The following is a 14,975-nucleotide window of genomic DNA, read 5'->3' as shown; positions in this document are numbered from 1 at the left end:
ATTTACAACCTAGTTACTTTGGTGTTCAGAATGGTTCCTTACCAGATTTCTGCTCAACTTATTAAAACACTGGTTCCGTTTAAGTGTGTGTGTGTGTGTGTGTGTGTGTGTGTACAGTTTCAGACTGTCTGCACTCAATCTGTGCTTTTGATTAATAGGATGCACATTCAGATTAGACTGCTTGTGTGTCATTTCATATGCTTAATTGCGTTTGCTGGTTCTTGCTCGATTTCTTTGTTTCCTTCAGCGTAGTCTCCTTCCCTCTTACCCACATCAGCCCCATTTTAAGATCTCTCTGCTACCTCACTCTCTCCAGATGGCTCAAGTTCCAGCATTTTTTTTCTACCCCCCCCCCTTTTTTGTTTAAACAACGTATGCCCCACCCTGTGGTCTGAAGTTCCGCAATGAGCCTTCTTGTCAAGGTGCCAGGTTTTAGATTCAGCGTCTCGTAAGAAGTACATTTTCCTCTTACTGCCCTGAAAGCACAGGAGCTTCATGCCCCTCCCCTTACTCTCATGCCCAATTCTTTCTCTCCCTCCCTGCCTCTCTCTCTCTCTCTTTTTCTGTCTCTCTCTCTCCTTCTTTTTCTCTCTCTCTTTCACTCTCCCTCTTTCTCTCTGTCTTCGTCTGATGTCCTGACCACTAACGGCTACATATTAAGAGATAATTCCATACCCCGAGGTTACAAACCGGCTTAGACTGGCTCTCTCACATTCTGACTCCATTGGGTACCCTGCGTTTAAAAAAAACATATTGTGACTCACTGCCTCTTTTTTCCTTTTTTTTTTTAAAAGGAGCAGCAGTCTAATTCTCGACTGCACAACAAGGTACAAAGCCAGACACATTATCGATGCAGTGCTTTGCAAGCATGTACAGCTCAGACACATTCTGGTTGAATACTTCGCATCACTTAAAATATGCTCAATCAGCGTTTACCTTCTGCGATACAGTTACAATAACGGCTCTAATCTTTTTGTAGAGCAAAATTCCACGCTCTCCTCGCATCCATAATTTTCTCCACATATGTTTGCTTTAGCATTTTTGTGGTTTTGTTATGAGCATGAGTGCATTTTTTCTTTAATCCAGGGATTGGAGCTTGAGTCCCATCTAGACTCTCTGACTCTCTCTTTTGCTTGAAGCATCTAGTATCTCAGTCCCCAGATCATTAAATGGTACACCTTTTGAGCGTCGTTGTGACATAGAGGTATGGTTAGAGTTGGACGTTTGTCATTTAGCGTTGTTGTTGTCCTTCAGTGATTTTCGTTCTTGTTGGGATTTTTCTTGAGCCTTTTGGTCCATTCATATCGTAGCTGGAGCAGACAATCCAGTTGGCGGCGAAAATGAGAAACAGCAGAGTCGGGTACGCAAGACGGACAGAACAGCAGTGTCCTCTCCGTGTCCTTTTGGCACCGGACATACACCCAGACGAACCACAGCAACACAGTGTCATACTGAACCCACATAAACGGAAATGAATTTGAATATTAGGTTATGCAAGACTGCTGACTGTGTACTGAGATGAGCAGGATGTGCAGGACATGTTTTGCATCCTTGTGTACCTGCTGTCCATGTGTCTAGAAGGGCTTTCCTGTTTGGTCTGGTCAGACCTCGCAGGAGGGCATTTTGTGTAGGGGGGAGGGGGGTTTGGGGGGGGTGTCGGGTCTCTCTAAAGCATTCCCTTACAGAAACTCACTTGTGCCTTTCTCTCTCTGTCTGTTTTTACTCTCTCATTCTCGTGTTTCTTTGTCTTGAACTTCACCCCCACACAGCCTTCCTCCCCTTTTGGCCCGTCTCCTCCACCCTTCTCCCAAACATCCACTCCCTCCCTCGGGCGACAGCAGAAGAAGAATTGATTAGTGGCATGGCGTAAAAATAGAAGGGCCTGTTGTCATGGCAACGGACACAATGAGCTGTTGTCTTGTTTAATGAAGATCAGGGTCTTAAGTGTTATGGCTGAACGAGCGTGTGCAGGAGACTCCGCTCTAGGTGCAGCGTACGTGCATGCGGCGAGGCAGATTCGCTCGTTTTAGACAGCAGGGATTGTACCAGGTCTCTGTCTCCTTGCTTTTTACATACATGTACACAAATGCGTGGGTGTGTAGTGGGTGGGACAGTGTAGACATAGCGTCATGGTATCGGGCATTTGCACGTTATCGAGGGTAAACCCACGTTTTGTTACTCCCATGTCGTATAAATTGGAAGACGACCAATTACAACTCTGTTGCTGAGGGTGCCGTCTTCCTAATTGGCATCATTAGTGTCAGAAAACCGGCCTTGTGCAAATTCCGGTCCCATTTCTCTCAGCCTCTCCCCTGGAGCGATAAACGGACAGTAACAGTAGAAGAACGTGTGGGCTGGTCAGGTCCGTGGTTCAATTAGAGAAGAAACAATGAGCTTTGTTTCGATTCTCGGCAGCATTAAGTGATTAGTGTTCTTAAAACATGTCATTCACAGCGTCCTCGGCGTTCCTCCTCACCAGTTCTCCGTGCAAAATGCTCGATTCAGGTGTCTGTTAAGAAAGAAAGAATGCTGCCGTCTGCTCATCTGCTATAGATACCCTCACTTTTAATGGATAATTGTTCACCGATGGCGCTTATAGTTTGCAGGCAGGACACTCAGCAGCTGTTCTGAGAGATGATACAGTGTGATGGTTTTTCTCAATTCTAATAAGCACATGGTTTTCTTTTTCCTCCCTGCTTCAACGTTCCAGCGCGTTTGTGAATGCTGGTAATCCCTTTTTTATCAGATTTGCCGACTGATTATGGCGCTTTTATGTTCCCGTGAAGAATGGGGCTGAGCTGTTCTCACCCTCGCACTCTTCGCTTTGCTTATTTTTAGCATTCCATTGAGGTGCAGGGATTTGTTAATAGAGCGCAGGTCCCATTCACCAGCTTTTTATATGCAATACTCTGCGCGCTTATTTTTTAGGCAGATTTGAAAATGCGAGTCTTTCCCACATTCCTTAAAGTTCTAGATCACTTCATCTGATTGGTATCATATACACTTCAGTCTGACTCTCTTTTTTCACAGATCACTGTCCCCCTGGAGCAGAGGTTAGACAGGCCAAGCGTCAGGTCTGAGTGCAGTGGTGCTCGTCACCTGCTGTCCCTCTCCTCTGGAGCTGTGAATGTAGCAACGGATGCCTCATGATCTCATAAGAGCATTGCTGAAGTCGTATTTCTGCTTTTGCACGCCCTCAGGGAGGTCACACTCGCGCTGGAGTGCTGCCGTCTGTGAAAGTGAGCTCATAGAGGTGACTACAGCACAAGGGGCTCGCTGCCTCACTGTCATTTTAACATCTGAATCACACAAAGCCGAGCGAGGATATCGCTACTGGGCTGCGGAAACCGGAAACGGCTGTGTTCAGAATTGTGAAGAAAAAAAAATCCCTTTTCTCCCCCTCATTTTCTCCCTAATTTGATTTTCCACCCACCAGCCAGCTCTCCTGTATCATATGACGGCTACCGACCAAGGAGGGTGAAGGCTAGCGCAAACTTCATCTGAGAAGCCAAAGCTAACCGCATCTTTCCATCTGCTGCATCACAGAGCAGCGTAACTCTATCATAGGACATCGCTGTCTGCCCTCTTACACATACACCAGCTCCCAGATGTCCACGGCTGGTCAGTTTTGCTGTGATTGACAAGAGTGAGTATAGCTTCTCTCCTACCCAGAAAGCACCCAGCCTCTTGCTCCCTCACGTCTGTAGCAACGTTTCAGGATCATGGTGCGAACTTTTTTCTAGTGTGCCACTCCAGAGCCTTAAACCAACTTTAAACCTGGCTTTTCATGGTTCTATCTAAGATATGGAGAAAATTTGATGATCACAAACAGAAACAATCTCGCTATAACAAAAGTGAAAGGTTGTCATGTAGCTTTCCTCATTATGGACATTCTGTCCATCCAGGGGGGAAAAAAATCAGACTCGCTAGTATTTTGACTGCAGTGTAGCTCATTAGTGTGGAATGATGGTGTTTATTGATTAGGGTGCTGTGGATACATGTTTAGGAAAAAATATCTCAAAAAGTATCATATCCCACATCAGATTTCCCCTCTTCACCTGTTCATGACATGTCAGAAATTTCTTAAAGGTAAAATGTGGCTTATTGCTTGTTTTCTAGCCTGAAACCGTGAACTCTCTTGTCTGGTAATTTGACTGGATTTCGGTTGTTTTTCTTTTATCACTGTAACCGTGATGCAGTTTTGCAATATTGTTATATTTTTAGACTCCGCACAGTCTCAGTGTTTTCTGTGGTTGCTAGGTTTGTCTCAAAATTTTGGACTTTGGTATGTGCAAGGCCCGATTCCGCCCTGTGCAGCGTAACACTGATTAAATCTAAATTACTTGACAAAATCGACGCCAATTTATAAATGAATAAAAACCATTTTAAAGGTTAGAATATCATATTAGAAGACACTACAGTGACAGTCAGATCTTCTGCTGTTCAGGTTTGTCAAGGACACAAACGTCTGCCTGTGATTTTGCAGCTTGTGTCAGGATTGAGTGTTTTATTTACTAGACATAATACTGATAGACAGCTTTTAAAAAAAGTAATTGTTCTTTCATGGCAATGGACAAAATTAATACGCATTAATCACGTTTGTGGGTTTTTTTTGTTTTGTTTTTTTAAAGCACCAGTAATTTATGACAGAAAGCATACGTTGGAATCCTGGGAAATACCTAAGCACACATCACATATGCTTATAACAAATATGAAGAAATAAACCATGCAGAGAGTGAGGTCAGCGCTCACACTGAGGATACATCAGTTCTTCAGTTAGGAGCTATGGAAAAGATTCAGCTACACAAGATCGGTCAGCGTTAAACAACCCAGCAGACCAACTCAGAAAAGTGTCTCTGGGAGATACTCCACAAAGTGATCTTAAAAAAATCTCGCTCTGATTAGCCTGATCGGTCACTCCAGACTATTAGCACAACCAAGGTGTGACATCTTCCTTCAAACTGAAGTAATCAAGACTCTCAATCGATCACAGTAGAAGCAGAATGTCAGATAGACCGTTAAGAAAGAAAATAGAAGACTTGCGTATAAAGCCAGCTTTATATGTTACTGTAGTGAGTAGCCGATGACCGGATAGGAGATTAGATCCGAGATTAATTAGATGACATAAATCAAGATGGCATCAGTTATTCTATTGAAATGATGAAGACAAGCTCATAAAAAACATGTCAGCAGGTCAAGGTTAATTAACATGTCGCTTAACCTACTTTAATATGTTTATGCAAATATCTTTTAAAAAAAAACAATCATATTTTGAGCAGCCATTAATAATACCGCCACCTAGGAATAAAGAAGTGGGAAGGTCCAGGCTGAAAAGGAGGAATTCCTAATTTCACATTAAACCTTTACACCTCAGTAATGCAGACAGTTTGAGACGGTTTCCGTAAAGTTTTTTTTTAGTCATTTCAAAATGTTTAGTGACCATGAAGGTGCTAGAGGATCTCTCCTTCACCTGAATAATCATGTAGATACTGGACAAAGGGTTTGGGCTATTTTCATGCATCTGTTGTCTATACGTGCTTTATTAGGGATCATGGGGATCTGCTGGAGCAGTACACCCTGGACAGGTCGCCAGTCCATCACACATACCTATGGGCAATTTCCACCTCATGTACATGTTTTCGTGGGAGGAAACTGGAGTACCCAGAGTAAACCCATGCAGGCACAGGGACGAACATGCAAACTCCACACAGAAAGGCCCCTGCCTGTTCGAACCCGGGATTCAAACCCAGGACCTTCTTGCTGTAAGGCTAACCACTAAGCCACTGTGCTGCCGTCCAGCTGCTTACATTTCAGGGTAAATACACAAGCAGCCTTTGTCTCAGGACAGTTGACTAATTTGCACCGGTGTTTCATTTCACAAAATTACACCATTAAACCAACTACTTCCATATAACAACAGGAGTTTTGTAATCATGTCTCCTTTTCAGAAAAAGCAAGTTAGGTGTGGGAAAGTTCACGAAACTTGACATTAAGCTTTTATTCAATGAGGTAACGTAAGGAAGCGGTGTTTAAAAACGTTTGTGGTCTTCATTTCATTAGTTTGTTGTATATCAGAAGTGTGTGTGCGGTGAAATTTAAAGATCACTATAGAAACAAGAAATCATATACACTCTTTCTGAAGCTCATCCATCTTCATAAGTTGTTAATCCCCGAGTTTATATTCGGTGTTTAACTGATTGTTGTGATTTAATCACCATCTCAGTTGTGTAGGTTTAGATCTATTTCTGTTCCCCTTATATTTGTTCCTCGACAAGTTTTTCCTGAGCAAATGTTTAGAAGTTGGTGGCGTGTTTTTTACAAGGTAGACCCCTTAGAAAGAAACCGTTATGGTCTGCTGTGCTAATTTCTGAACTTTCCTACCTAACTTCACACCAGGCTTTCCACATGCTCAGGAGAGAGTAGCAGTGTAAAGCCTGAACAGAAAGGCCAGCTGTCATCTTTCTTTCCCAGCATTGCTAGCGCTTACCCTGCGTGACCCTGTACCAATCCTACTCTTAGCAGCTTCAAACTGGGTTACTGCGCCAAAGGCTTCTGTTTGCAATAAATCATGCTCCTTACATCTAAGGTCAGGGAAAGTATTGTGCGACTGCGCCGGATTCGAGAGCTTCCAGCAGCACGTTTTGTTGCATGTTGGTGAGCATCACTGTGTAACTGCGCTTAAGAACTTATTAGCTCGCTCACTCGCTTTATTCTAAGCACACACCTCGGTAATGATGCAGAAGCCATTTTGAGATCCGCGAAGCTCGGCATCAGATGGAGCAAATGGGGAAGGTTTAATCTAGCCAACTGAGCGGGTGGCTGATCAGACGGACTGGATCAGCGCGGGCACGTTCGGGATACAGGCCAACACGGCTGGGGTGACAACCCCTGCACGCTCGTGATAAGCACTGCGCCCTGGGACGAATTGCAGCAAACGTTTCGAAAATTAAGAAGATGCTCTGGTGCTCTCGCGTGAAGGAATCAAGAGCTTTTTTTTGTTGTTGTTTTGAATAACGCCGTGCTCTTTCTGCACGCGCTCCTGCTGCCCTGTGTGAGCGATGTGATGCCATTAGCACGCGGGTTTTGTGAGGTGGGGTGGGGAGTTGCATCAGCCAAATGAATTGTCATGATGCAGATCATGCGTGAAATGAGCTGTGGATTCCACCATGCGCTCACAAATGGCCTTATTATTATTACACCCCATCGGCTGGCGTTTGGCCTGCTTTTACCAACCTCTCCAAATCTGTTATGTCTTCCTGTCAGACTGGGTGCCTTCACTCTGTGTGTGTGTGTGTGTGTGTGTGTGTGTGTGTGTGTGTGTGTGTGTGTGTGTGTGTGTGTGTGTGTGTGTAGGATCCAGGTTTACGGGGGTCTTCAGGGTGTGATGGCGTTTGGAGAGAGGGCAGAGGGAGGAGGACATCTTTGTTCACGCAGCGATCTGATCGACAAGCAGCCGTGGCGTGTGCATAAAGAAAGCGCAATACTGGAGGGGGGATGGGCAGACGGGGGAATTAAGGTTTGGCATTATGACAGGGTAGTATGTCAGGAGAGCGCACTGCGCTGCTTTCTTTTCCATCTTTTTTTTTTTTTCTCCTCATCCACACTCAGTTTATTACACGGTATCCTCACTCCCCTCCATTTTTCCTTTTTTTTTTTTTAATCTCACTACATCATAAATGCACAGACTATGAAAAAAAGTCCGCAGTCGACTCGACACTACCTTTAAGGGGCCCCCAGAAAGCAAGCGTGTGTGTTTATTTTTACAACACAGTGAGGGAAGAAATAAGGGGGGGAAAGGAAGACTCTTTTTTTTTTTTTTTTTTTTTTTTTTTTTTTTTTTTTGAGGAACAGGGAGGAGGGGTGCAGAACGATGGAGGGGCCACTTTTGGCTTTGTGGCTTGTGGCACAGCTGAAGCTGTGTGGTAAGGGTGGATGGGTGGGGGGTATTTAAGGGTATAAAAGACAGCCTTATATTGGCACGGTCTATACAGACCTCCGTGGCTTCAAACTATGAAGTCAGCATCATCTTCAACTGCTTTAGTATCAGTAGTGGGGTAACTTACGTCCCAAAGGGTAGAAATTTAGACGTCTGCTTGGGTGGGAGCACCGAAATACTGTCTGCACTCTGACTGTACTACTGCTACTACTTTCCCCCTTTCTCTCTCTCTCTCCCTCTCTCTCTCTCTCTCCTGTGTCTGAGTGGTTAGGTGATCCTCTCTGTAGTTGCACTGATAACTTCAGTCTCTTTTCTTCTGTAATCACGACTGTATCTTGACTCCTCAGTCTCCTTCTTTCCTGCTCAGTTTCTCTCTCAGTCTCTTTCTTTTCATCCCCCCTAGCTGCTGTTGCGTTTGTTGGCCGAGGGCCCGACGCTGCGAGTGTGTGCTGGATTGCGCGTGTGCAGGTTTCTGTGGAGGGGGGAGTGTGTGTTAGGGGGGGTGCAGGGAGATGCACAGGAGGAGGAAGGGAGGAGAAAAAGAGTCTGGTTTTTGTAGCAGCTGACTGAACTGAAACAGTCATTATATTATGTAAAGGAGGGGGGCCGGGGTGCGTGAAGGGGTTTCATGCTGACGTGCAACACAACGCCTTTTTCATTGGCTGGCTGCTGCCATTGTTGGTTGCGTGTGTATTTTTTCTCTCTCTCTCTTTCTCCCTCTCTCTCTCTCTCTCTCTCTCACACACACACACACGCGAAGTGGGTGGTATTGAGTGATGGCATGGCATGGCATTACATATCCAAGTTATTTATTTTTTTTCACCTATTAAGTCAGTATTTGTGGAACGCCAGAATAATATTTTGCTAAGAGCAGGAGAACGTCGCTTTATGTCGAACAGTTTTCCCCAAGAGATCTTCTTGGATAGCGATCACGGTTCCCTTTGTGCGTGTGTGTTAATGAACCTAATGTAGATCTTGCAGATACTCAACTGCAGCAGCGTGACAGGCATGAGACTAAGCGCGATCAGAGCGCAGATACGCGGGGCTGTGAGTGATAAAACGATAGAACGAGCAATAATGAGATAATCGAGCTATGATTAAGTGATCAAGGGGCCAATTACAGCTGTGTTTAATTTATAATTGGGGATGGCTGTACAATGTGGCATTTTAAGACCAGCGAGACGTGGCTCCCCGGAGCTTAATTGCTTTCAGGGTGTAGTATGGCAGCGAGGGGTTCTCATTAACACGGCAGCTGATTGGCTCGCTCGCAGCAGTACAGGCGTTCAGGGGGTTTGTGACGTCGCGTTCGGGCGAGCGATTCAATTGGTTTGCGTCACACATGATCCACTTGCGCGATGTCCAGCTTTCTTGACGGGGTGTGTAAAAGTTTGGAATGTTTCCGTGTATGTGGTCTGAGGCAGGAGTGGACGGTAGTTTTTAGAAAGGTCTCGCAGATCGAACGGACGTGTCGTGTGCACTCCACCCACTTGCTTTGTTAATACAAGGTCATGCCGGCTGCACGAGCCTATGCTATACTCGCTCATTAGTCATGTCTTACAGGGGGAAGGAAGAATACAGCTCATGCACTTTTTAGAGCTGGAACTAATATTAGCTACCCTGGAATGCCCCCCCTCCCACGGCCATCCCTCAAAAAAGCGTTTTGGTTTGTGCGTGATTACTGCTCTCCCCTGAGGTCTTGCAGTAGGGTTGGTGCAGTGCACCCATTGCAGCCTCACATGCACAATCATTTGTCATAGATTAGATAGAAGTGCTCTCTCTATCTCTCTCTCTCTCCCTTCTTTCTCTCTCTCTCTGTCTCACTCTCTCCCTTCTCTCTCTGTGTCTCTCTCTATCCCTTCTTTCTCTTTCTTTCTCTCTCTCTCTCTCTCTCCCTCTCTCTCTGTGTCTCTCTCTCTCTCTCCCTCTCTCTCTGTCTCTCTCTCTCCCTTCTCTCACTCTCTCTCTCTGTCTCTCTCTCCCTTCTCTCCCTCTCAATCACTCTGTCTCTCCCTTCTCTGTCTCTCCCTTCTCTCTCTCTCTGTTGTGAATTTAATGTAACGATTGCATCAAGGAGCATCGCTGTAGTCTGACGTGCAACAGAGCGATAAGAATCGCATCACATGGCCATAGCTTTGCAACTCTTGCATTCTAAACTTCCTTTCTTGCGAATCAGATTCCACAGCCAGCTTCGAACACCACACTGTGAGATAAAAAAGCATTGAAGGTATAACGTGGTATGAGGAGTCCAGGTGGACGGAGTTGCAAAATTTTGGGGGAGTAACAGCAAGATACAAAAAGCACGAGACTCACTCAGGGAGGAATTTGATCAGATAAAGTCTGAACAGCTAGACAGTAATAGACAAATCAAAGTATTTTAAGCACTATTACTGTCGAGTAACTGTGTGATCATCCAACGAGAAACCGTAGCAGAAACACCCCAGAGACGCGACATCACTCCCTCGAGTCTTTAGTATTTCTTACACCTGGGAAGGCGAGTACCTTTTAAAACTCACTAAAGATATCTAATTGAATCTTAAAGACCACTGTTGTACACTTTAAGCTGCATTTATATTGTTTGTGCTTGGGGAAGCAAAATTCTGGCTGCACAGCACCTTTTTCTGTGCAGGTATCTTATAAGTGAGGGAAGAGTGAAGCCTGAGCTACTAAATTTAGTCCTTCTTTTTTTCCACCATGAGGATGTTAGTCAGTATGCAAGATCCGGGGCACAGACTGATGCTTTCGGTACTTTTTTCTCTGGCTGGTTTTTTTACCGCATGTGCATTTGTGTACAGTGTTTTACTCCTTTATACTCATTATATTATTCACTACATTTGTAATGCAATGATGGCTAAAATTAGAGCTATTGTGTGTGTGTGTGTGTGTGTGTGTGTGTGTGTATGTGTTTGAATCTCTGTACCACCAGGTCTGATGTTAATGGCCTACCTTATACTAGCTGCTAGGACCAGAATACAAATGCATCAGACAGATAAAGAGGTTCCACCACCAACAATAGTCCACATATAGTCTCCACTGTTCAACACCCCCACTTTATATATATATATATATATATATATATATATATATATATATATATATATATATATATATATATATACTTTATATATATACTTTATACTTAAATAAGTATATATATATACTTAAATATCGTGTATATATATATATATATATAAATATATTTTATATATATATATATATATATATATATATATATATATATATATATATATATATATATATATATATATATATATATAATAATATATAAAATGTCTGTCTGTATGTGTGTGATGTAATATGTGTATATGTGTGTGTTTGAGAGAAGGCAGGAGGGAGAGTTTCTGTCTACCCTTTGGTTACATAGTGCTTGCCCATGCGTGTCTAACTCTCTGAGACAAGCATACACACACATGATCATTTAGATCGCTTGTACGTGACACACGGCCAAACCTGAACAGACTCCTGTGTGTATACACAGATTCACAGACACTCGATTATTTATGATTTCCTTTTCATGTGCTTCACAGGAACCCACACACACACACACACACACACACACACACACACACACACAGTGTCTCAATTAGGCCCAGGCCTGTGAGCATCTCCTCCCCTGTGGATGGTGTGGTGTGGCTTTGTCCACTTTTAGACTAATGACTGCCTGATAGAATGCAGCAATGGAGACCAGTGCAGTTTCATCCTGCTCCTGTTTTCCATTTCATGACCACGCATTCTTGATTAGCCAGTCTGAGGATTTCACACAAGTAGAAGCTACTTGATGGGCAGCAAGCGTTCGTCCTGTTTGTGCTACTGTCTGCTAGTTCTGTCACTTTAATGTGGCCAAGAAACATCTAAACATCTACATTCACTGGACGGAACTGCAAAGGACCAGAAAGAAACTTTCTTTCCAGCATTCAGCAAACAGCCTCGTTTCTTATAACACAGGAGATTGAAAGGTTACGGTTTGAGGTTTAACTGTGTCAGAAAAAATAATACTTTTGGTCGGTTTGCTATTTGTTTTGGGCTGGCTTCACAACGCTCATCATTTAACAAACCAAAAAGCAACAAAATGGTTGTGTAGGAGGAGACAGGACCAACAAAACAAACTTAAACTCTTCCATTCATTGTTCAGAAATATGGCAACAGAAAAAGGTAAACAAGCCTTCCTCAGCTGAGGATGAAGTATGGTCAGCACACGATAAAATAAATAATCAAACTAATAAATAAGAGAGAGATTTAAAAAATTCTTGCCCAATTCTTTGATGAAGTAGGATTTTTTTTTGTCTTTTTTTTTTAATTCTCATTCATGATTTTTTGGCCTGTTTTATAGCTGGCAATATGGATATTTTATTAAATTCTTGAGTTTATTTATAAATTTAATTAATACATTTAATAGTTACTTTTTTATCATTAATAAAAATATTACTGTAACACACTTATAGCGTTCTGCGTTTTGGAGGCTTGTTTTATCGGCACATCTGTACTGCAGAAGCCTGAATCTTGTGCGAAAACAACTGTTTTCTGTGAAAATCGGTTTTGATAAATGCGCCCTAATTGTAATGCGTCACTGGCGAGTTTTGAGCGAGACGGCACATGCAGCCTTGACTCACTCACCACATTCTTGCATGTCATACGTTTAGTCATCGTTTGTTTAATAACTGGGAATTTAATATTCAGTGCATAATATTAACCATTTATTTAAGAAAATGTGTTCCTTTTTGTTAGCAGGCATTTTCCACGAAGTTTCATTTTAAGCTTCCCCCACAGCTTTTCTGTTATTTTTCTTCAGTAGACTCACTGCGCTTCAGGTGCATGCATGCGGTGCTTCAGGTGCATGCATGCGGTCATGTGGTGATAGATTTATGCTGCTGTGTCTCAGTGAATAAGGGCAAATGTGTGGGTTGGCATTACATTAAGAAAAAAAAATCAAGGTTGTGATTTTAATATAATTTTTTTTAGTACCTCTAAAAATAGAAAATAACTTGTTTGTGTACTTATTTTTCTTTTCCCAGTCCAGATATCCCGAATCCTATTTCTGCAGCTGTCTTTTGGCAGTTTGCACCTCACAGGTCACTTTAGCAGCTTGCATAATAGAAAACGCTGCTCGCAACCCAAAATACACAGCGTATTCAATCCACTTCCTGCAGCCGGGTCAGTTCAGGGTCAGAATTGCTTTCTCAGGATGATCGAATCACGCGAGAGTTTGCTTGGAAGTGGAGCTCAAATCAGATAATCTTGAAGTGGTTGTTTTGGTTCTGGCCAATTGCTAAAATGAAGTAAGTCCATGAGGCCATAAAAGGTTTTACTGGTTCTGTTCTACCAGTGACCAGTGCACTCCACTCACTCTGTTCTTATCAGTTTTGCTATCTAGTTGGAGAAATGAGGGTGTATCTAGTAGAAACTATATATATATAGAAAGAGAGAGGGAATATAAGCAAATTCCCCTGTAGATTTATTTTACAATAGAAATAAAAATACTTAGCCCCCCTTATTCATTTTAGACATTCACAGCATTCAGTCATCACTTAGTTTCCTGTATGGCACATATATATATATATATATATGTTATCAATATATGCTGTTCTGTTATCAGTTGAGTTGTATCTGATGTTTGTGTGTTATATCCGTGTTTAGTTAAAAATACACGTCCATGGTGTATATAGAATTATAAATATAGAATTTGACTGGAAAAAATCCTGGTGGTGATTCATTCCAGTATCGTCCTGGTACCCAGTATTGATTTGTACGTCCTAGCAAGACTGCTTAAACGTTGAGAACTATTTTTGCAGTTGTCAGTGGAAATAGCACATTTCAGACCCAGAAGAGTTTGCATTTTCAAACAAAGTTGTCACCCTTTTAAAATTTTTAGTCTTCATACAAAAGCCTTGGGCGTTCATTCATCAGCACAGGGTTCGTTCACCAGAGAACAGAGACTCGTGTAATTAGATTCCTCAGATAAGAGTTAAATTCTCAATCACAGTAATTAGAAGCCAGGAATATGATCCCTTGCTGGAAGCTTGAAGGTCACCCTTTTTATCCAAGTGCACTGTACCAGTTGGGAGCAGAAGGGAACTGTTGGGGAAAGACCGGTGGTTTCTCCCACTATGCTGCCGGGCTGGAGACACACTCTCACACAGAGAGCTCAGAGAGAGAGAGAGAGAGAGAGAGGGAGGGAGAGAGGCGTAGAGTGTGGAGCTTTCATTCACTCAGCCCACTCTTGTCGGACCATGAAAACTACAGTGATTTGATTGTAATTAATTAATTAAGTCTGGTTCTTGCACGCTGCAGCCTCCTGGCCCAGTGAGTGGCAGGCTGTGTGTGGGTGTGTGAGAAGGAGCCATGACAACATGCTCGCTCTCACTCTGTGTCTCTCTCTCACAGCTCTCCGTCACAGCACTTGGTCAGGAAAAGCCTCAAAACAATTGACTGATTTGCATTGGGCTCAAGCAGGGTTTGTAAAATCTGAATCGATCGCAGGGACTCGAATTCGAACGTGGCGCGATTTTCAGAGTAATGTCGTATGAGATGGAGGTTTTGTGTGTCATCTTCTGAATCTCTCCCTCTGTGCACACAGGATGGAGCGGATGTCTGAGGAGGCGTTGAGGTTGAACTTGCTGAAGCGCGGCCTGGAAACGGCCGACGAGAGGGAAGAAGCGCTGGCCAAGCGCCTGAAAATGGAGGGTCACGAGGCTATGGAGCGACTGAAGATGCTGGCATTGCTCAAGCGCAAAGACCTCGCCGCTCTGGAAGGAGCCGCTGTGGCGGAGGGGAAAGGACCCGGGGCCAGCCAGGGGCTGATGGGAGCCTCCGCGATATATGAGGAGAAGCTGAATGGGAGCTTGAGGAGCACAGGTCATGGAGGACCCAGCAAGAATGGCAAAGAGAACATGATGGACGAACCTGTGGACATGAGCTCCAAGAGGAGGTGAGAGGACATGCAGGATGGGCTTCAGGTTGGGGCAGTGAACTACTTTATTGAATCTTTCTTCACACTTCTGGTCATCACGTGATTAGCAGCGCC

The 14,975-nt window shown here is 43.5% G+C and overlaps 1 protein-coding gene across 4 annotated transcripts in view; it reads left to right on the top strand.

The window, feature by feature from the left end:
• gatad2b (GATA zinc finger domain containing 2B) overlaps window positions 1-14,975 on the top strand; it is a 38,955-nt gene that overhangs the window by 9,379 nt on the left and 14,601 nt on the right. The window contains exons 2-4 of one of the 4 annotated variants that reach the window (XM_058377931.1): window positions 3,031-3,253; window positions 3,437-3,646; window positions 14,529-14,879. In XM_058377931.1, coding sequence (XP_058233914.1) covers window positions 14,530-14,879 — 350 coding nt within the window. In that variant the 5' untranslated portion in view covers window positions 3,031-3,253; window positions 3,437-3,646; window position 14,529. Of the gene's footprint in view, window positions 1-3,030; window positions 3,647-7,492; window positions 7,517-14,528; window positions 14,880-14,975 lie in introns of those variants that run through there. The other 3 variants (XM_058377930.1, XM_058377932.1, XM_058377929.1) reach the window with 3 other exon arrangements.

Source organism: Hemibagrus wyckioides, linkage group LG24 (assembly GCF_019097595.1).
Source record: "Hemibagrus wyckioides isolate EC202008001 linkage group LG24, SWU_Hwy_1.0, whole genome shotgun sequence".
Classification (NCBI taxonomy): Eukaryota; Metazoa; Chordata; class Actinopteri; order Siluriformes; family Bagridae; genus Hemibagrus; species Hemibagrus wyckioides.
Note: the sequence above shows the minus strand (reverse complement) of the source record. Positions and strands in the feature narration are given on the sequence as shown.